The following is a 24,348-nucleotide window of genomic DNA, read 5'->3' as shown; positions in this document are numbered from 1 at the left end:
ACTTGAGCATATTCAAAGCTGTACTACCCATGTCCTAACTTACACCAAATCTCATTAATCTATTAACTTTTGCATACACACTTACAATGGTTCCTGGTTATAAAACAATTCTTTGATTTTAAAATTCTCACGGTCCATGGCCTCATCCTTCCTTATTTCTGTAATCTCCTTCAACTCTACAACTCTCCATGATATCTACACTCTGCCACTTAACTTTTTGAGGATCCATAACTTCAACATTAGTGGCTCTGTATTCAGAGCTTGCCAAGGCAAAAGCTCTTGAACGTCCTGTATAAAACTCTGCTTCACCTTCCCTATCAAGGTACAGCCTTTAAACCTACCTTGTCTGCTGCAATACATCCATACATGGTTCAATGTCAAATTGTTCTGTTTAATAACATTCTTCTGATGCATCTTGAGAAATTTTACTACATTAAAAATCTGTGTAAAAGAATGGTTTGTGTGCTGTCTGTTTGTTTTGTGACATTTTAACAATTGTCTACATTAATGTTCATTTGCCTTTCTTCTACAAACCTAAGTAATTTATTGAACTAAACCTATAATTTCTGCACTGCCTGCACCAGTGCCTCTACTTTTTATACTTTGGGATCATTGGAAATGTTCAGCAGTTGGTGTTGAGGTTCTGAATCCCTGCCACTGACGAGTTAATTCAATCCCTGAACTGAGATAAGGATCACTTCAGTCAGCATTTCTCCTGCAAGTACAGTGTAGACCCACTGCCCAATTTCTCCTGTCCATGCTGGAAGATATTGCCACCTGTGCTCATCTTTCTGTAAACATGGTGTCTTAGATCAGAAATAAACCTGTGCTCACCTACACTCAGGTGACACTATTCATTTTGTATTCCAAGTGTTTAAAGAAAGAGGTTGTACGGAAATAGATAATTCCGTACACTTAGTGAAAGATCTGTTAGCATTCTTCTAGCAATTATAGATTGGTGGAAGTTGGGTGAGGACTGAATGTGGTTTGTCACAGCCGTCACTATCCTGGTTCACATACAGAAATGGGTACTTGGGTGCAGCTGGTATAAAGGCTGATTCTAGCACCCACACTACATATCTGTTACGTGCTAAGGATTCCTCTGCTGTTGCACCAGATTAGTCTACTAATCTGAGTATAGACTTCTTGTAGATTTTCATTAAATGCAAATGGAATTGCAAAACACATTGCTTAAAGTGAAATGTTAATACAATGAAAACAAAGTTTTAAGCCATAAGAGATGAAAGATAATTGAACCAGGAAATGATATAATTCAGTCGCTATTTAAAAGCTATTTGTTCTGTCCTTATCATGCATGTTCTTAGGTCCACATTCACCCTAGAAACTAATGAACTAAGATGCATCTACTAGGGAGAGCTTTTCTGCAGATGTACACTATACGGTACCTGTCCCGGGAATGTTTGATGCAACAGTGTAGAATGAAGAAACTTTGTGTGTGAACCTTGCTGTACCTTCCTTCGGCATATTTGATGGGACAACTTAGACTAGAGGGAGCTTTTTTTTGTATCTAACTCTGTGTTTTACTTGCTCCAGCCAGTATTTAATACTGAACACTTGGGTGCCTGTGAATTGAGGTATACAAACAACACATGTTCTGATGGGAAAACATGAACAAATATGAAAAATAATTACTTTTTGATATGCTTTTTAAAAATTTACAGCACAGAATCGTGTGCCAAGTGAACTTCATGTTTTCTTTGTAGCACTTTGTTCACTTACGTGAGAGAAGTGTGAAAGAAATGCAAAACCATGTATTCAACAATATTGAAACATATTAAAGGGTTCATTAGCAATTTTTTAAAAACCCTTTTAAATTTATTTGTTCACAGACCTGTTCTAAAGGTAACTGTCAGTCAGTCTGAGAAAGAAATCACATCATGCCACTTCCATAAGATGCAGGTGTCGCTGGCAAGACCTATATTCAGTGCTTACCTCTGTTCCTCTTGTGAAGATGGTGATGAACTATCTTTTGAATCGGTTCAGCCCATATCGCTGTTATTATCTGGAGTTCCAGTATTGTGACCCGATGATAATAATGTTGATTAACACAGTAGTGGAAAACTATTATCGTTTTTTTTTAATTGAAGAACATACAAGGATATGGAGGCCATTCAACTTCTTCAATGTATTTTGTCAATCCTCAACCATATTGTTCTGCCTCATAAATCTACCCATATTCAAAAACCCGTGTTAATTAAAAATATATCAATCTCAAGCCTGAAAATATCAACTGAACCATCATCCACAACCTTTGTGGCAAGAGTGACCTAGATTCCTGTACCTCTTGTATAACGCTGCTTTTCCTGATTTCACTCCCAAAATACTTAACTCCAATTTTAATACTATCCCTTCTTAGTCTGGCTCTTCCACCTATAAGAAATCCTGTTATCATTTTAAAAAACTTAATTCATATGACTTTAATCTTCTAAACTGAAGGAACATCAAAGTAATTTTATGTAAATAAATAGGAGTCTTTAGCACCAATTCACGTATTGAGTTTAGACTCTGGTACCTTCCTGCAGATGGTATCATTGTTCATATGCCCTTGGGCTTTTTTCTTCCAGATAGTTCAAACAATAGCAGGTTCTAAAGGGAACTGCTCAGATATGTTTCTTCTTACTCCATGCCAGAAGCTTGACCACTTTTGTAGGACAGATGAACTCTACAACCATTTAAAAATACAGTCTGTTGATCCAGTTAAATATATTTTCTTTCAAATGTTATAATTTAGCATTTTAAAGTGAGATGACAGTTACAATCCTTGTTACCAGGCAACATTTCACTGAGTATGGCAATAAGGAGCCCAAGTAAAACTGATGTCAGTGGAAGCGAAATTTCCACAGGTTGGAATCAAACCTAGCATAAAGGAAGGTGGTTACGATTGTTCGAGGCCGATCATATCATCCCCGTGACATTGATGCAGGATTCATTAGGGTAGATTCTTACGCCCTGTTGTATGTGTACCTAAAGTTTAAGGAAATTCACCTTGAAGTACTCCATGTGTGTATACAATGTTGTGACTCTGCTTGACAGTCTGGGATATATTTGCGAGCTGCAAATCAGCTGGTTTGCTGTAATGCCTGCTTCCTAATTTATAATGTAGTTCACTGTCTTAAATAAACTAATTCATGGGGTTAACCAATCCACGATGAGTGACTAACATTCCTCCCTCGATATTCTTTTGCATTTCTGTCATAGAATTTTCCACCATGATATCCTGGAGGTTATTATTGACCAAAAACTGAATTGGACTAGCCATTTCAAAACTATATAAACCAGGTCAGTCTCTGAAAATTTTGCAGTGAGGACCTCTACCTCCCATCCCCTTCCTAAGCTCACCCCTACAAAATCTGGTACAAGGCACAAGTCAGGCATGTGATGGAAAACAATCCATAAGCCTGGATGAATGCACGTTCAACAATATACCTCTGGTTCAACACCTACAAGGAGAAAACAACCCTCTTCATTGGCACCTATTCACCACTTTAAATATTAATTACATATGCTGCTGTGGCAGCAATCTACATCATGTACAAGATGCACTGCATCAATTCACCATGCTACTTTTATAAGACCTTTCAAACCTACCACCTTTGCCACCTAGAAGGACTAGAGCAGCAGATGCATTGGATGAATGCCACCTGAAAGTTTCTTGAAATAAACAATAAGCCAAACATACTAACCCCTTTGGAAGTTATCTTTCCTTTATTGTCACTGTGTCGAAGGAACTCACTTCTCTAACAACAAGGCGGTAGACCTGCACCACGTGAACTGCAGTAGTTTTAAATGGCAGCTCATCTCCTCAAGGGCAATCAGGAACAAGTAACAAATGGTGACCTTGCTAGGGACATTCACAATACATGAAATGATTAAAACTTTTAAAAATTTAGCCCTGCTGGTTTTCTGATCCTAATTTTTCTTAAGTTCTCTTTATTTTACAGGGACTGCTTGGAACCCAAAATCTTGGCCACGTGTACTTCGAACCCATCAAAGACAAGCATGGCAATGTCCTGATCGTAACCCTGAAGGAACTGAGCTCATACCAGAGCCTAGAGAATGTCAGATGGATTCCCCTGTCTAAGCTCCAGACTCAGCGCAAGTCACTATCCTCTTCAGAAGATCCCACAGCACTGGATATGTTGCTGTTAACTCTCCATGTAGGATGACAACTAATAAAACAGAGTTTACAAGTTAACACACAACTAAAGCTGACATGAAATAGAAAGAAAATTTTTTTTAAAGTTATTTGGTATTTCATTCGTTTGTAGTGCAACATAACTAACTTCTTTGTGAAGGACCAAATTTCTAACCAATGTTTTGTTTAGAGACCACTTTGCTGGCATCCAGGTCTATGGTTGTGATCCTGGTCATGGATGGCTGATGAGTGTTGTATGGGCAACTATCTCAAGAGAAATATGCTCTAGGAATAGGCGTCTGCCAAATATTTCATTCTGTTGATTTCTTTAACTTGTAGAGACAATTTTCAGAATGTTCTATTCAGCATGCTCCACCACTTCTGTTATCAATAGCACCTCTATATCTTTAATTTCCTATCTCATCTGCATATAGATTGGCATCTCTTCATTCCTTGTAGCTATCCCTTTAAAGGCTTAATTTAAATTTACTCGCAGGTCTCATTCTGTATTTTCACACTTCTCTGTGCGCAAGTTTTTCTGGATTTAATTTTCAGCTGTTTGGCATTATTGCTTATTTACTATCCTACTGGTAGGCCCTGTCATCTATTAGTTCTGACTGATTTACACTGACCCTTAATTTCACAATGCTTTAACTTTATTCTACAAATCCCAGAGGTTAAATCTTTCAGTAGTTTTGCCTTTTCACCACTTTTGAGACCATATCCAGCTTTACAGAACTGCCACATAGCAGATAAACAGGCTGGGATGAGCTATACAACAAGCACAACAGTTTGTACTTACAAAGCAGTTTTCATAGATTTTTGGAATGGTTCTGTTGCTGAAGGAGGCCATTTGGCCTGTTATGTCTGTGTACAGTACTCTGTTGAACAACTCTTTATCCCATTTGCATTCCTGTAACTCTTGCAAATAATTTATCTTTAAATAATTGTCCAACTCCCTTTTGAAAGCTATAATTGAATCTGTGCCTGGCACACACTAAATAAGTACATTACAGATCCAAACCTGTTGCTGCATATAAGGTTTTCCTCACATTGCCTTCGTTCTTTTGCCTGCAACTTTTGATAGTTGTTCCCTGTTTTGTGACCCTTCTGCCGATGCAAGGTTTGTCCCTACTTAATCTGCTCAGATCTCTCCTAATTTTAAATATCTCTGTCATGGTTTTTTCAACCTTCTTTTCTTGAAGTAGAATTGTTACATCATCTTCAATCAATCTACATCTTGAAGTGTCTCACCCTGGAACCATTTTCACAAATCCTTTCTGCACCCTCTCTATTGCCTTCACACCTTCCTGAAAAGAACACAGTACTCTATTTGAGGCCAAGCCAATGCTATTGTTTCTGTTCTACGAACCACAGTATGTAAGGTAGAGATCGATTTAGACAAGGGGAATGTCATAGGGGTGTGGTAGGCAATGACTGAGGTGAGTTTGGTAACCTGTGGCAAGAAAAATCATGGGTCTTAAGGTTAAAATCCCTGCAAAAACTTGACACAACTGGTATTTAGCCAAACCACTCAAAACTCAGCCCATTCTCACTGTTGACCATTACTTCAAATTGTTGTCAAGTTTTGAATTTTTACTCCATGTTCCAAATTCCAAGTCATCTTTCAAAAGCAGTGTTTCTAGCACTAATCACAGGGGTGCACCACTGTCTATCAGTCTGAAAAATAACCATTTACCACAAATCACTATTTGCCATCATTTTTTTCTGTCAAAGCTGACACTGACCCTCCTATTCTGAATCTTTCAAGATTCTGTTGAAATAAATAGGAGTCTTTAGCACCAATTCACGTATTGAGTTTAGACTCTGGTACCTTCCTGCAGATGGTATCATTGTTCATATGCCCTTGGGCTTTTTTCTTCCAGATAGTTCAAACAATAGCAGGTTCTAAAGGGAACTGCTCAGATATGTTTCTTCTTACTCCATGCCAGAAGCTTGACCACTCTTGTAGGACAGATGAACTCTACAACCATTTAAAAATACAGTCTGTTGATCCAGTTAAATATATTTTCTTTCAAATGGAAGTCTCAGGTATTAAACCAGTTGATGGAATTAAAGATTGACAACATATTTACAATTCCAAATCATTGTAACATTTGTGATTCTCCAGTTTTCTATCACCACCCATGTATCTAAGGACAACTGAAGGATCTGGCAAGTGCCTCTGCAATTTCCATGCTCACTTCCCTCAGTGTCCTTGGATGTATCTGATCCTGTCCTCATGACTTATGTAAGTACAGCCAGGAACTCTTATACTGCCTTTACATATATTTTTAGCCCCATCCAGTGTCCCAATTGCATCCTCTTTCACTGTCTCTGACAAAATATTTTTCCTTGATAAATGCAGAAGCAAAGGACTCAATGCTGTTTTTCATTTTTAATCCTTTTATTGCCACTTTACTATTTATATGCCTGTAGAAAATTCTTGGATTCCCTTCTGATTTTAGCTCTGAGCCTTCTCATGTTATCTCTTTGCTGCTGTCATTTACTTTTTCACTTCCTCTCCTATATCTAACATCATGCTCATGCGTATAATAAATTTGAAATCCTAATACACATCATTTTCCAGCTTTGCTGACTTCATATCTCTTTCACCATACAGTGAGTTTCACTTTTATTTGTCTGAAATTTTCATCTCATGGTTATGAACTTGACTGTACCATACAGTCACATCCTTAGAGGCAGTCTGTTTTTCAATTAGAGTTTTGCCTGTCAGACTCTGATTCTAATTAAGTAAAGGCAAATTTCTTCACCCATTGAGTGGTAAGCCTATGGAATTATTATCACAGAAAGCAGTGAAGGCTAAAACATGGTGTGTGTTGCAGATAGCATTTGGGGTTAAACGGATCAAAGGATGTGGGGAAAAAGCAGGAACAGGCTGTTTTAGATGATTAAACATGCCCTTTGCAGATAGCAGATCAGGTTCAAAGGGCTGACTAGCTTACTCCTACCTCATTTTCCATGTTTCTTTGTAAAATACTGCAGATGTGGGAGATTGGAAATAAAAAATGAAATGCAGTGGACAAAAGCAGCAGATCTGACAGCATCTGTGGAGAGAGAAACAGAGTTTACCTTTAAAATCCAATATGAGGTGGCTTTTAAGGAGTACTTTAAAAAGGAAACAAAGGTATAGAGACAGAAAGATTAAGGAAAAGAATTCCTAAACTTTGGGCTTTGACATCTGAAAGAACAAATGCCTAGGGTGGAATGTCTAAAATTTAGATGTTCACGGGGGCTGAACTAAAAGAGTACAGAGATTTCAAGAAGGTTGTAGGGCTGAAGCCAGTTACAGATAGAGGGAGCACCAGGTTGCAGAAGAATGTATAAATGAGAAAGAGAATTTTGAGATTAAATAGTTTTCAAACTAGTAGCCAATGTATGTCATTGGTCATATGAATAATGAGTGAGTTTGAATACAGGCAGCAAAATGTTGAATGATCGTAAATTAAGGGAAAATGGGAGACCAGCCAGGAATGCGTTGGAATTGTGAAGTCTAGAGACACAGAGACATGGATGATGATTCAGTGTGATTAAGTTGAGGTGTATTACAGATGAGCCATGTCATAGGTGTGGAAATAGATAGTTTTGGTGATGGCACAAAATTTGATCGTAAACTCATCCCAAATTCAAACACAACACTTGCATTGTGAACGGTTTGGTTCTGCTTCAGACAATGGAGAGCGATGGAATTGGTGGGTAGGGAACAAAGTTTCTGTCAGGGATGAAAATACATTTTTTCATAATGTTTAGTTGGAGGAAGTTTCTGGTATTCCAAGTGCTGGATAGTAATTAATAATGAAAATAAGAATAATAACACTGTATGATAAGCAATCTGATATATTAGAGACAGTAGAGGAGTCAAAACAGATTGTGATGAAATAGAGCTAAGATTCCCAGTGTATTTGTGAAAACTGATGCATTTTTTTAGATGATTAATATCAGTAATGTGAGGGCAATATGTCAATGAGAAATAGGGGGAGGGGAGGAGAAAGGGGTGGGTAGCCAAGGATCTATCCTTGGAGAACACAAGTGGTTATGAAACAGGAGCAGAAAAATAAACCATTCCACGTGATTCTCTGGTTATGATTGCACACATTGAAAGTGATAGTGATCATACTGAAATGGGCCACAATGCTTGACAAAGCAAACTGAAGCTATGAGAAGCAAGTTGGCTGTGGTGAATTGGGAAAATGCACTTTAAGATTTTACCGCAAATATGTAATAGCTTGTATTTAAATTAGAATTATATTTCTCTAAGATTAACAAACATAGGTAAAGGTGAATCAACCATCACTAACAAAAGAGGTAAGAAACTGCATTAGATCAAAGGAAATAATATAAGGCTGCTTAAAATTTACTAAGCTTTGAAACAACTGTAAACAATTTAGAATGCAACAATGGAGGATCAAGAAACTCATTAAGAGAATGAAATGTGAATATGAATGCCAACTGGTGATTTATTTACTGTCACATGTATTTTGTTACAAAATATAGTGAAAAATGTATAGTGTCACCATCTCCAGTGCCATCTTAAACTACAGAAATCTAAACCAATACATCGAATATAAAGACAGAAAAATAAAGAAAGTGTTCAACTCTACAGCCCTTCTCAGTAAGTGCTCTGTCCTGGGTCTGTTAAAAGCAGGCTATAAAACCTTCTTTAGATATGTGAAAAAGAAAAGATTAGCAAGAACAAATGTGAATTATAGGTGGAATCATGACAATTTATAACAAAGAGCAGGGAAACGTTAGAAAAACTACACAATTATTTTGTGACTGACTTCACAGAGAAAGATTTAAAAAATCTTCCATACATACTCAGGAACCAAAAGACTTGTGAAAATGAGAAAATAAAATAAATTAGTATTCATGAAGAGGTAGTACTCAAAGGAAATTGAACTGGATTGAAGGTTAATAAGTTCTCTGGACCAGATGACATACAGCCCAGAGTATTAAAGGAAGTGGCTGAATAGATAATGGATGTCTTGGTGGTTGTCTTTTAAAATGTAATAGATTCTGGAAAGATTCCTGCAAACTAGAAAGTAGCAAAGACAAAGGAGAACCAGTGAATGTGGTATATTTAGATTTTCATAGGTCTTCGATAAGAACCTGTACAGGACATTGTAAACAAAATTAGACCACATGGGATTGAGGGTTTCAGTAGTGGTCACCATACCCCTCAATAATGATAATTGGTTAACGGGCAAAGAATAGAGAGTTGGAATAAACAAGCCACTGTCAGCATGGGAAGCCATTTCTAGTGGAGTACCCCAAGGATCAGTGCTGGGGCTACAGCTGAGCGTAATCCTAACGTGCAATTTGGATGCAGAGACCAAATGTGTTATTTCCAAACTTGTGGATGACACATTATGAATGCTAATCAGCATCCACTGGGTGGGAATGTTTATTGAGAAGAGGATGCAAGAAGGCTTCATGAGAACTTGGACAGGCTACATAAATGAGCAAGAACATGGCAGATGGAAATCATGCAAATAGGTGTGAAATTGCCCACTTTGATAGAAAAACAACTGAAAGGTAGAGCATTTCATAAATGGTGAAAGGTTGGAAAATGTTGGTGTCTAAAGGTTACTGGAGATCCTTATGGATAGGCACTAAATGCTAGCATTTGGGTGCAGCAAGTAATTAGGAAGGCTGTGAAATTGTATGTTGGCCATCTAAAGGAGACTTGAGTACAAGACTAAATATGTCATACTGCAATTGTAGAAACTACATCAAAAGTACAGTGTACAATTTTGGTTTCCTTAACTCAGAAAGAATGTACTTGTCAATGATGGAATGCAATGTAGGTTCATCAGGCTAATCCCTGGAATGGTGGGATCATTTTATGAGGAGAGATTAAGGACTCTGGATCTGTGCTGTGCAGTTTTGAAGAATGAGAGGTGTTCTCACTGAGACTTACAAAATGCTGAGAGAGTAACAAGGTGGATATAAGTAGAATGTTTTCCATGGCTATTGAATTCAGAAAGTCTCAGAACAAGAGATGGCGCATTTAGGGTTTAGGAAAAATTTCTTCATATGGGGTGATGAATCTTAGTAATACTCCAACCCAGTGGGCCGTGATAGTTCAGACATTGAGCACATACGAGGAGGTTAATGACATCAAAGGGCATGGCGATAGTGTTGGAAAGTGGCATTGAGCTGAGCAATCAGCTAATATCTAATTGAATGGTGCAGCAGACTCAACAGCCTGAATAGACTGTTGCTGCTCCTGTACATATACATTCCCATAAACCATCAGAATTCCTTTGTTTTTATAAACTTTGTGAGCTCAGTTCCACCTACTGGATGATGGTGACAGGCACTGGAGGTGGATGGTATGTACATAGGTTGTAGTGAGCTAAACACACCATAAGACACAGGCTGAAGTAAGATATGCAAAGATTGGGGTGAGATATACACAGGATGAGTTAAGGACTGGAGTGTGCTACATAGAGCATAAAACACACAAGTTTGAAGTGAGATATACAGATACTGGAATTAGATAAACAGGTTGGATTGAATGTGAACAGTTGAAGTGAGTATCACACCATAAGACACAAAATACAGTGTATGGATCAAGGATTACACACTGGAATTTGTGTCTAAATGTTTAATGCATTCATCTGAGATCCTGATGAAGGGTGTAAACGTGAAACATCTACTTCCCTGCTCCTCTGATGCTGCTTGATCTGCTGTGTTCCTTCAGCTCCACACTGTATTGATATTTAGATCCTCTGTCAGCTGTTTAAATGTAGAAACTAACCTATTCATTTTAATAGTCAAAACATACTGAAAGAACAAACAGAAATTGTAGATTGGCATTCATCATGAGGATTCTTGGTTCCAGCACACACTGTATGAGGAGCAGTTTCATTTTGTGTTTTCACTGATTTCTTCAAAGACCTGACTAATTGCTCAAAGTTTCAGATATTGAACCTTAATCCACTTCTTCCTAGAGATGTGAATCCACATGTTCAGCATTATATGTACCTCAGTTATAAAAACATCGACATTTTATTTCATGGCGTACGTTATTTTCTTGAGAGTTAATGAGCAACTACATCTCTGTAGTTACTCGACAGATGAAGCAGTTGGTCTACTTTAGCAGTACAGCCTAAAATCATGACAAGTATGATTGAGAATATTGTATTTTGTGTTGAGGGTTATTAGGGATAATCTGCTACACTCATTCTACTTTTTTTCTCTTCAGGAAAAGCTGGCCTATCATAGGAGAAGTAATCAGACCCTTTCCCCAGGACTTTATCTTGGTTATCTAAAGCTCTGCAGCTCAGTTGATCAAATCCATATCCTTGTCCCTCAGAAGCTACCAAATGTCCTGTGTCATATCAAGATAAGAAACAATCACAATGTTTCCAGGTAACAGAGGGAATAACACAAATAGCATGATAATTAAATGAATTGTGAGAAAATACCGTTTAACATTGATCTAAAAGTACTGCTTATAAACCTTCCATGTGCAGTTTTAAGCCATAGACTCTGTCGGTGCCAGGTTTAATTCAGTCTGTGTTGAGTTAGATGATGTCATCTGGGCAGCAGTTGAGATGCTACAATGGCCCACAGTGTCTCTAGCTGGGAAAAGAGAAATCAGCTAGAGTGCCAGCTCTATTCAGTGATCCCTGCTGGAAAGCTTGTGTGTAGAGGTCAGTGTCACTGCAAAGTCTTTATGGGTTGGCCGTTTCACTGACATGCACAGACTAGGCACATATACTAATAATGGTCATCAGAGAGTGTCTAATACTGATTGCCTCACAGAACAATGACTAAGAAAATGTTTCAAAAAATGTTTCACATTTATGCTTAGTTTAGTAAGTGAAGCAAAATAAATCTGACTACAGTATTTTAACAGAAAAGCTTGAACATTTATTTTAAATTCTTTGGCCATTGTAGATCAAAGTAAAAATTAATTCCAGGTAGTAAATGAAATAACGCACATCTAAAGTTCTTAACAAACTCCATGTGACATTTTCCTCTGCCACATGTGACACACTCTTCGCCCTCCCCCCCCCCGCCCCATGTATGACACACTTTCCTGATATTCCACATATTCCACCTAAAACAATTCAGTGAGAAGGTTACCGCACATGTGACAAACTTTCCCCAATCATCTGCTCTTGGCTATGAGCTTGGATGCAAGGTGGCACCTCATTAAGCTCGGTGAGAGAGTGCCTAAACCCTCTGTGACTTTTTCTCACTACTAGAATTAAATTCTGGACAGGAAAGCTCAAGGTCGATCTTCTTGTTGTGCTACTAATTTAGACTGTTAAGGAGAAATTAAGGGGCCACACTCTGTCACCACTGGTTTTGTACCTGACATCATCCAAGTGCATGATACCTGCTCATTTGTGGGAATTTGTCACCTCAGGTGGCAGTGGTTCCTCAATCAAAAATAATATCTGCTCAAAGAACTGGACATGCTTCATCTTCCCACCCTTACTTACAAAACCCATAGCCCCCTACTCACCACTGCCCCCAACATGAAAGTCCCATTCCTAGCATCACTGTTCTCCATGATCCTGACAATCTGAGGATGCTATATCAGCTGTAGCCAAGGCCTCTTCTGAGGTACTGTTGAGTGCAAGAGCTGTGAGTGCCTGCAGCTCTCACTCAGCAGTATCTCTGTCCCTTGGGTTTTGATTCCAGTGGAAGACCCACCAGCAGTGTTGCCATTGCCTAGTTGGCATGTTACCTGGCTAGCATTCCCTGTAAATGGCAGCACAGGTCTCTCACAAGATCCCCAATGCCTCAACATGACTCCACCTTCTGTGTGAATCACTCCCCTCACCTTCTGCAACCTGTGGGGTCTGTGATAATATCTTCCAAACACATCATTGTATTCTTTGTGTATGACATGTTCTTACTGGTGCCAAACTCCTGTATACATGAAGCATACTCCAAACAATAAAGTGTGACACAGTTGAAAAATATCCAGATCTTCTGCTTCCTTAAAATCTATCATGTCGCCTTGAAAGAGAAAAATTTGAACCCTTGCCTTGGAAGCTCGCACTCATCTGCATGGTTCTGGCTTCCTGGTCAGTTCACATTGAAACTTGTAGTGTGGAATCCCTTACAGTTCTTGATACTGAGATATTGTGCTTAAATAATGAAATGAGGGCTACATCTCTCACACAGAACACAAGAAGGCCTGGCCAACCATTGTACTGCATCTCAGTTACAGTACTTAAGGTATGCAGCGGGTCAGGCAGCATTTATGGAGAGAGAGAGAGAGAGCTAACGTTTTGAGTCTAGATGACTCTTCATCAGAGCTGATCAACCTGTTAAAAACTCATTGGCCATGGCCACCTGGTGTATTTGCTGACACAGTCACACGATCTGACATTCTGTAATCCTTCACCCCTTCTGCTTTGGAAAAGATCACAAATGGGCTGTGATCCCTTTGGACATTTTTAGAAATTGTGCCTTCTTGTTATGGCAATTTCCTTTAATTTTCTCCAGCTCTTTTAAACTTCAACTACGTGAATTTTCCTACATTCACTACTTGTTTTTTCCTTACATTTGTTCAATTTATACCTGAATCAGTTGATGTTATGTGAATCATTTGACCCAGGAAATGTAATTATCACATTGTTTTGGAGGCATGATGATGGTTAATTTTTCCACATTTTGTTTGAATTGCATTTATCAGTAAGAACTTCCACGAGGAAGATTAAATGGTTGAGTTAAAGACAATGGAAACATAAAAATATAATTCCAGGAAACGGATTAAATGGGTACATTCCACATGATGTGTAGAAGGCATTTAAATATATGTATTAAAATCCATGATAAGATATAGTATATATGGGAAACATGGAGAAAAATCTAGTTGGTAACAACATTCCCTGTGTTATAATTGCTAATGTTCTTATTTCTTCTCTGTGTGACACCCTTAACATATGTGTCAACCTTGGTCTAGTTTACTTTCAAGTAATTGTTTTATTGATTATATTTCATATATCTCTGCCTCTAGAGATGAATGGGAGTGGCTCCAGAACCTTTCAGATTTGGACGAGGCCACTCAAACAGATCCAAGTGATGGATGCTCCCAGATCCTCTTCCAGCGAGAACTCAGGGCAGCCATTTTAGAACTGATGAATCACATTGGCATTCCACTAGAACAGGTATAAAAGTGGCTTACACAGAAAATTTGTTTTGTAGTGGAATTCCACAAATGTCACAGTACTGCATCCAAGAAATTGGATTTCTGCTAACTTGCTGTCGCTGCCGTTGTACCCACAATACCGGCTTTCACACTCCCACAACAGCTAGCACACAGCATGGTGCTCATTTGTTTACTATTGCATTAAACAGTTCAAGCTTAAATTGAATCTGTTCCAGGGCAGAATGCCAGTGCTTTTGCACAAAGTGATAAAATAATTAATGCTCACAGGGATTCAATTTAGTGCATTTACAGAGATTTAAATGTCTTTTTCACCCCTCACATTTTATAGAATAGAAATTTTATAGAACATTACAGCACAGTACAGGCCCTTCAGCCCTCGATGTTGTGCCGACCTGTCATACCGATCTCAAGCCCATCTAGCCTACACTATTCCCATGTACGTCCATATGCTTATCCAATGACAACTTAAATGTACCTAAAGTTGGCGAATCTACTACCATTGCAGGCAAAGCGTTCCATTCCCTTACTACTCTCTGAATAAAGAAACTACCTCTGACATCTGTCCGATATCTTTCACCCCTCAATTTAAAGCTATGCCCCCTCGTGCTCGCCGTCACCATCCTCGGAAAAAGCCTCTCCCTATCCACCCTATCTAACCCTCTGATTATTTTATATGTTTCAATTAAGTCACCTCTCAACCTTCTTCTCTCTAGTGAAAACAGCATCAAGTCCCTCAGCCTTTCCTCTTAAGACCTTCTCTCCATACCAGGTAACATCCTAGTAAATCTCCTCTGCACTCTTTCCAAAGCTTCCACATCCTTCTTATAATGCGGTGACCAGAACTGTACACAATACTCCAAGTGCAGCCGCACCAGAGTTTTGTACAGCTTCACCATAACCTCTTGGTTCCGGAACTCGATCCCTCTATTAATAAAAGCTAAAACACTGTATGCCTTCTTAACAGCCCTGTCAACCTGGGTGGCAACTTTCAAGGATCTGTGTACATGGACACCAAGATCTCTCTGCTCATCTACACTACTAAGAATCTTACCATTAGCCCAGTACTTTGCCTTCCAGTTACTTCTACCAAAGTGCATCACCTCACACTTGTCTGCATTAAAATCCATTTGCCACCTCTCAGCCCAGCTCTGCAGCTTATCTATGTCTCTCTGCAACCTACAGCATCCTTTGTCACCATCCACAACTCCACCGACCTTAGTGTCGTCTGCAAATTTACTAACCCATCCTTCTATGCCCTCATCCAGGTCATTTATAAAAATGACAGACAGCAGTGGACCCAACACCGACCCTTGCGGTACACCACTAGTAACTGGTCTCCAGGATGAACACTTCCCATCAACTACCACCCTTTGTCTTCTTTCAGCAAGACAATTTCCGATCCAAACTGCTATATCTCCCACAATTCCATTCTTCCGCATTTTGTACAATAGCCTATTGTGGGGAACCTTATCGAATGCCTTGCTGAAATCCATATACACCACATCAACCAGTTTACTCTCATCTACCTGTTTGGTCACCTTCTCAAAGAACTCAATAAGGTTTGTGAGGCACGACCTTCCCTTCACAAAACCGTGCTGACTATCCCTAATCAATTTATTCTTGTCTAGATGATTGTAAATCCTATCCCTTCTAACCTTTTCCAACACTTTACCAACAACTGAGGTAAGGCTCACTGGTCTATAATTACCAGGGTTGTCTCTACTCCCCTTCTTGAACAGGGGAACCACATTTGCTATCCTCCAGTCGTCTGGTACTATTCCTGTAGACAATGACGAGTTAAAGATCAATGCCAAAGGCTCGGCAATCTCCTCCCTGGCTTCCCAGAGGATCCTCGGATAAATCCCATCCGGCCCAGGGGACTTATCTATCTTCACCCTATGAAGGATTTCTAATACCTCTTCCTTGTGAACCTCAATCCCACCTAGTCTAGTAGCCTGTATCTCAGTATTCTCCTCGACAACGTTGTCTTTTTCTGGAGTGAATACTGTTGAAAAATATTCATTTAGCACTTCCCCTAACTCATCTGACTCCACACACAACTTACCACTACTATCCTTGATTGGGCCTAATCTTACTTTCGTCATTTTTTTATTCCTTAAATACCTATAGAAAGCCTTAGGGTTTACCCTGATCCTATCCACCAACAACTTCTCATGTCTCCTCCTGGCTCTTCTGAGCTCTCTCTTTAGGTCTTTCCTGGCTACCTCGTAGCCCTCAAGTGCCCTAATTGAGCCTTCACATCTCATCCTAACATAAGCCTTCTTCTTCCTCTTGACCAGAGATTCCACCTCCTTCGTAAATCACGGCTCCCGCACTCTACAGCTTCCTCCCTGCCTGACAGGTACATACTTATCTAGGTCACACAGGAGCTTTTCCCTGAATAAGCTCCACATTTCTAATGTGCCCATCCCCTGCAGTTTTCTTCCCCATTCTATGCTCCTTAAATCTTGCCTAATCTCATCGTAATTGCCTTTCCCCCAGCTATAACTCTTGCCCAGTGGTATACACCTATCCCTTTCCATCACTAAAGAAACATAACAGAATTGTGATCGCTATCACCAAAGTGCTCACCTACTTCCAAATCTAACACCTGGCCGGGCTCATTACCCAGTACCAAATCTAATGTGGCTTCGCCCCTGTAAATTTACATGTAAATTTAATCGAAGTAAACCTTGCTTAGTCTCTCCAAACACTGTTTATTTACACATTTATATACATGTTACAGAATATAGCACTCTGGTATAGACAGACCCATTCCCTTGCCGCTGCATTTCCCATGTCTAACCTACCTAACCAAAATATCCCTGAACAGTGTGGGCGATTTAGCAATGAGATAAAAACATCGGCGAGGCCAAGCGTAGTCTCAGCGATCGTTTTGTAGAGCACTTACGCTCTGTACATGGCAAATGACAACACCTTCCAGCTGCCAACCATTTTAGCTCCCCCTTCCACTCCCTGGGTGACATGTCCATCCTGGGCATCCTCCAGTGTTACAATGATGCCAATTGCAAACTGGTGAAGCAACACCTCATTTTCCGCCTTGGGAACCTACAGCCCGATGGCCTAAACGTGGAATTTACCAGTTTTAAAATCTCTCTCTGCTGTGGCCTCATCCCATGTCCAACCCTCCCTCTTATCCCGGCCTCCTTGACCTGACACAATCTGTCCATCTTCTCTCCCACCTATCCGCCTCACCCATCCCACTGACCAATCCCCACCGCTCCCTACCTGCACTCACCTATCACCATCCCACCTACCTTCCCCAGCCCCACCCCTCCTCTCTATTTATTTCCCAGCTTCCTTCCCCTTCATCATTTGTGAAGACGGGTCCTGACCCGAAATGTCAACTCTCCTGCTCCTCTGATGCTAACTGGCCTGTTGTGTTCCTCCAGCTCCACACTGTGTTGTCACTATCTTTGAGATAAAATTTCTATTTACTCCACAGTACCTGGCCCCCACATGGCCTGTTGAACTCAAGCTCTGCATTTTGTGACTTCCTTATATCTACCACGAAGTTGTTTCAGGATTTCTTCACTCATAGACTTCAGTATAATCAATACGTGGTTGCACGCCAATAGATCTTCTACACCTATTAAATGTTGCTTCTTTTCATGATACTTCTTCAAAATTTGATCTGCTGGACAATATCTAGACTACCCTTCCAGATGGAATTCTTGAATCTTTGTGCACTTGTCATCTCTTTTCTGAGCTGCACAAATTTCTTTGAGCTTCCCCATGATTGCTGGTATTGGTAACTGCAGTAGTATGATACCCCTTCTTCAGTGATGATTAAGTATTTATTTTAGACTGATCCAAGTTGCCCTGAAGAATGTGTAAGCCATAATCTGCCCACTGCCTGGGACACAGACAGTAATGTTGTTGTGTCTCATTAACATGTATCTAAATCTTGGTATTTGCAGTAGTATTTTTGCAATTTCATTTGATCCTAGTCATGTGACTAGTAGTTTATGCTCTGTTTCATCCTAGAATCTCAACCCCGTGAGAAAATCTATATAAACAACGAATGTTTTCAATTGTGGCATATTTTTGTTCCAAATTTGTCAGTGGTCTTGATGCAAACTATATAGTCAACTTGTGTTCAACATTTTTCACCAAATGAGAACTTACTCTACTTCCATTTATGATACATTCACAGCAACTATGGCAAAGAATCATGGCTTATGTATAGTTGATATATTTAAGAAAACAGCTTCTGTTTAATCTTCTGAAAAGTTGTAGTCTGTTATGACTCTAATACTTCTAATAATGTTGGTCTTTTTTCAAAGGTTCTTCTGTGGATTGAGTGGCATGGTTAAGAATAGACTTTCCCAATTCTCACAATTCCGAAGACACACTATACATTGTTCACACACTTCCATTACAGAGGTTCACTTGTTGGTCATGTCTTTCTGGGATTCACTGTTATACCTTACTCCTAGTTGTATATTGCAAAAACATGATTTTATTTTGAGAACTGGCATTCCTCGTTGAGTGTGACACTCTTAAATCTTCCCTGACTTTGTTGTAATGCTGTTTTTTGGTCTGACAGTGTACAGGATATCATCCATGTGACAAATGATATCTCGTTTGTCTTCAGGAAACTTTAAAATTATGTGCATACAAAATGTTGAAATGTAAACAATTGAAACAAATCCACCCAAATTGTATGATGAATGTAGTCAACCATCTTGACTCGTTGTTTTGGGATATTTGCCAAAGTTCACTGTTTGCATCTAGTGTTATTAAAAAATTCTGCTTCTGGCAAATTTATTGGAACTGTCAGCAACTGACAAAATTCAACAAACTTACCTTTGAACCCTTTTGTTCAGTTCAGAGAGATTCATGTATAATCTTAGCTCTCTATTGTATTTGGAATCTGTTAGCAGTCCTGAGCTACTCTGTGTGGTTCTGTGATATAACCCTACTTTTTAATTTGCTCTCTAACCAAGCCTTCACCTTTGATAATAGTCAGTGAATTGAACTGAGGTATATTTCCTGCAGAGTAATGTGATACTCCTGTTTTAGATTGTCTAAAGCTTTTGAATAACCTTGAAATGTTACATGAAATTCTTTTCCATTTTCCCCTGGAAGTGTTGGGTCCATTCTCTCCATTTCTATGCAGTAAAGATATGGTTGGGTCCTTCAGTATATACAGTCTCCCTGATGTTTCGATTTTTATAACTGAGATGGGATTGAAATGACCAAAGATCTGTGCCCATCAGACCTTGACATTTGGTGCTTGCAAGTTAAACATTCACTGATTTGAACCAAGGCAAAATGTCAGCTTGTATTGAAACAACTACCCTTGTATTGAGTTTAAATTTGGTATTAAAAGCTCTTTCACTTGTGAGAAAATGGTCCAGAATCTGTGCTGACATTGTTTGATTTCATCTTGGAGATTTTAGCTTACTTTGACGATCTTCATTCTTGGTCTTTTGGACTTTTTCTTTTCCGAATGATTTTCCTTCGTCAGGAATGTGCTCCCTCAATGTGATATCTTCTCTGTTTCTATAGTGATGTAAATGTCACTGATCTGCAATGTATTTTGAATTGTTCTATCTCTAGCATGCCTCGTTCATCCTTATCTTAGAGTAAGGTTCTCTCACTTCCTTTAATACCATGCTCGTCATTATTTACATGTGTACGTATACACATGTTCTTGAATACAGCTCTCCAATGTAGAGTCTTAATCCTGCTTCTTAATAAACCTCCCTCTAGTCTGCTGTACTCTGCTGATGTCATGTTGTGAAGATGCCAGTGTTGGACTGGGGTGGACAAGGTCAGAAATCACACGACACCAGGTTAAAGTCCAACAGGTTTATTTGAAATCACTGGATTTCGGAGTGTAGCTATGCTACAGAAGTTTAAGATTTCAAATAAACCTGTTGAACTAAACCTGGTGTCATGTGACTTATGACTCGACTGATATCAGATTAACAGTATGAGCTACGTCATCATCATTGGAATAATCATATCCCATTATACAGAGTAAGCTTGATATCACAGTGTGGCTGTCCTGGGTAACCAAAGTGGAAAGCATTCAAGTTTCCAGCATTTAATCTGATTTAAGGAGACATTTAATTTTAAGATTAAGGCATTTTAAGGTTAAAAACTAATTCATTCAGGCACCTATATCTAAATCATTATTTTTCTGTCTGAATGGCCCATCTCATTCCATAAATTGTACCCACCTGAAGTCTGACACTTCACCATCTATTCTACTCTCTATCCTTTACCTTGTCTGATGCCAAGCATCCTGCCCTCTATCCAATGACTTGTATTGTACAGCTCAGAACGGCATGCTAGTATGTGTGCACAAAATTATAATATAATTGTCATGGGGATTCAACTTATTGTGAACATGGTGATTTAAGTGTTTTTTTTCCCTTCACTGTGAAACTTTAGGCCAAAAATTTCAGGCTGTACAGCCAAGAGGTGTTGGATTTTGCAGACAACCTGTCCTTCCTTCTCCTTTTGCCACCATCTGATGATGTGTGCACAGCCCCAGGACAAAATAAGCCCAATCCTTGTTCAGGGTTCCTCACACTGCCACTACAGATTTTTGAACTGGGTGAGTACAGAAAATTCTATTCTGTTCTGTCAATGTGTAATTTGTATATTCAGGTAATTGGTTTTTAAATAAGGGCATCTTTACTGAACTCACATTTAATTGTAGATGTATTATATTTTGTGAATTGTAAGGTCCACAGATTAGGGCTGCAAAAAGAAGGTTAAAGTTGTTAGCCAGGTCTTCCTCACCTACACAACTCTTGATTGTTTCATAGCTGCTAAATTATCAGATTGCTAAACTGATGCCCAATAGTGGATGAACAGAATTGTCTTCCAGTATATTATTGGGAAAACGGAAGTCATTGCTTTTGGACCACACTACAAATTCCATTCCCTAGCTACCAACTCAATCACTGTCCTTGACAATGGGTTGAGGTTGAACCAAACTGCCACAACCTCGATGCTTAAATGTGTTTTCAACCACACATCAATGTCATGACTAACTCTGCCCATTTCCGCCCATTTAATAGCACCCTACTCCACCCATGCCTCAACTCAGCTTTTGCTGAAGTGCTAACTGAAGTCCTTGTTACCACTAGACTTCGTTATTCCAATGCATTCATGGTAGCCTCCTGCATTTTACCCTCCATAAACCTGGCATCATTCCAAACATCTGCTGCCTATATCCTTGTCATAAGTCTCATTCGCCCTTGTACTTACTGATCCACATTACCAATTGATCCAGCAATTCCTCAACTTTAAAATTCTCTTCCTTTTTGTTGCCAATTCCCTGATGTTCTCCATTGTGACTTGTTAAGGTGTAATTTGTATATTCTGGCAATTGATTTTAAATAAGAACACCCTGTTGCCTCAACCTTCCCAAGTACATACGTGAACCAGCTACGCTGTGCTTCTTGCAAACCAGTGGAAGCATTAAGAAAAAGATAGAGGAGAAACCTTTGGATCAATAAGGACCAACCCAACAGATACTATGAACAAAGACTATGGAGCTGTTTTTCCAGTTTTCCCTCTGCCATGTGATTTTTTCCCCCTGTTTACATTTGGCTATTTGTGTGGGTAGGAGGGTCTTTAGGGAGTTTAAAGTTTTAGTTTGTAGAGTTGATGAATCATGCCTAATTGTACCTCCACTCTACCTTCCTGATTGGCTCCGTTTACAATGATTCCCTTGGAATCCAAAAATCTATCAGTTTCTAGCTTGAATATTCTCAACAACTAAGCATTCATAGCTCTCAAGAGTTGCAAATTCAGAAGTTTCACATTCTCTTGAAATCAAAAATTTCACCTCATCTCGGTCATAATGTTTGACACCATATTCTGAGATTATGAATGCTAAGACTCCCAAGCCAGTCGAAAAGTCCTACCTGCACCTATCATATCAAGTCCTATGCATTATATTTGCTTGATTGAGATCACATCATGCTTTTAAACCAGTGAATCTATGTCTCACCTATTTAATCTTTCCTGTAAGGGTAATTCCTAGTCACAGGAACCAGTCAAGTAAACTTATGGTGCTCTTTCTGTAAGTAATATATATATTTACTTAGGTAAAAGGATCACACCTATACACAGTACTCCAGGTGTGTTCTCATCAAAGTTTCTTTAATTGGACTGAAACTTATTTAGTTTTAAAATGTAAATATTTTGGAATAAAATCTAGCATACTATTTCCTTTCCTAATTCTTATTGCACCTGCATATTAATTTTGTGTAATTCATGCCAAAGACCCTCAGGTCTCCTTGAATATAAGCATTTTCCAGTCTCTTAGCAATTAAATAAGTTCGGGTTTTTCTATTTTACCAATCCAAGTTTTGGGGTGGCACGGTTCCTCAGTGGTTAGCACTGCTGCCTCACAGCACCCAGAACCCAGGTTCGATTCTACCCTTGGGCAACGGTCTGTGTGGAGTTTGCACATTCTCCCTGTGTCTGTGTGGGTTTCCTCTGGGTGCTCTGGTTTCCTCCCACAGTTCAAAGATGTGCGGGATAGGTGGATTGGCCATGCTAAATTGCCTGTAGTGTTCAGTGATGTGTAATTAGGTGGGTTATAGGAGGCTGGGTCGGGGTGGGATGCTCTGAGGTACAGCATGGAATCATCGGACTGAAGGGCCTGTTCCTATACTGTAGCGATTCTCTGATTCTAAAGTTGATAGCTGCACTCTTCTTAACCTCACATTCCATCTCCCACTTTCTTGCTAAACATTTAACCTATCTATATCTCTTTACAGTCTCTCAGTACCCAACTTACAGCTCATTTTTCCATCTAACAGCATCATCACCAAACTTGGATACTTTACACTTGGGTTCCCTCATTTAAGTCAGGGGTACAGCTTGTAAATAGGAGGCCTGGGACCTCATCCTGGCAGTAACCCACTAGATATAGCCCACAACAATGAAAATGACCCTATTATTCATGTTCTTTGTGTTCTGTCCATTTATCAAATCACACTTTTTCTCTGAATCTTTCCCTCACCCTATCCACTCCTGCCCCACCAATTCATTAGTTTAAAGCCCTAATTATATTATAAGTCAATTTAATGCATCAGGACATTTGAATCAAATCTAGTTCCAGTGCAGATTGTCCCAATAGATGTCTTCTGGTATCCTAAGAATCAAAAACCCTGCCTCCCACTCTTTCAGCTAAGCCTTCTAATCTGTCTTGCCAAAATGCATGAGACTCAAATGACATTTCTGGGATCATTACCTGTGTGATTCTGTGTTTAAAGCTTGACCCATAAACTCTCTCATGTGAACCATATTCTTAGTTCTACCTATGTAATTGGATCCTCTGTGGTTCACAATAATTGAATCCTTCCTCCTCCTACTCCCAACTACTTCTGGAGCTTCAAGGACATGCCCATGAACCAGGAAGGTAACACAATCTTCAGAAATTGTAGAACAATCCCTCTGTTCCTGAATTCTAATGACCTGCGCCATTATGTGACCATGCAGTGTATGTGCCTCCTGAATCAAAATATCCACCTACTTCCCTGCAAGCCCTGATGTCCTGCTCAACAATTTTTAGTCCAGGTTTCCTGAAATCCAGATCTTATGGCAGATGTCGATGTCCAAATCACAATGCCGTCTGCAAGTTACCAAATATTGCATTCATAGTAAACCATTTACATTAGCAATCCTCTATGTTGTGATTACATTTTATTGATTGATTAAAATGTACGTATATATAAGCATTTTGTCTTATGTTTTTCCAATTTTTAACTAATTACTTGGTCAGGTTTAAGATTTAGATATTATCTGTAAACATATTCCTGCTGTCCCTCCATGTTATGTGACTTCTTCCTCATCGTATTTACAGTGTGTCCATTAATGTTGTCAGGGTGCTTATTAATTTGGTAAGGGTGTTTATCATTAACACAAGTGTGTTTAATGGTGTTGTAAGGGTGTTTATTATTGCTCTTGGGACGTTTAATGCTGCTGTCAGGGCGTTAATTGCTTGAAGGATACTTAATACTGCTGTTAGGTT

The 24,348-nt window shown here is 39.2% G+C and overlaps 1 protein-coding gene across 9 annotated transcripts in view; it reads left to right on the top strand.

The window, feature by feature from the left end:
- Positions 1-24,348, top strand: part of LOC125462329 (ankyrin repeat and fibronectin type-III domain-containing protein 1-like) — a 753,498-nt gene that overhangs the window by 707,726 nt on the left and 21,424 nt on the right. For all 9 annotated transcript variants that reach the window (XM_048552254.2, XM_059654042.1, XM_048552260.2 and 6 more), the window contains 4 exons: positions 3,963-4,178; positions 11,388-11,554; positions 14,166-14,316; positions 20,745-20,910. In XM_048552254.2, coding sequence (XP_048408211.1) covers positions 3,963-4,178; positions 11,388-11,554; positions 14,166-14,316; positions 20,745-20,910 — 700 coding nt within the window. The remainder of the gene's footprint in view (positions 1-3,962; positions 4,179-11,387; positions 11,555-14,165; positions 14,317-20,744; positions 20,911-24,348) is intronic.

The sequence above is a fragment of the Stegostoma tigrinum genome, chromosome 23 (assembly GCF_030684315.1).
Source record: "Stegostoma tigrinum isolate sSteTig4 chromosome 23, sSteTig4.hap1, whole genome shotgun sequence".
NCBI classification, from domain to species: Eukaryota; Metazoa; Chordata; class Chondrichthyes; order Orectolobiformes; family Stegostomatidae; genus Stegostoma; species Stegostoma tigrinum.
This window is presented reverse-complemented; position numbering and strand designations above follow the sequence as displayed.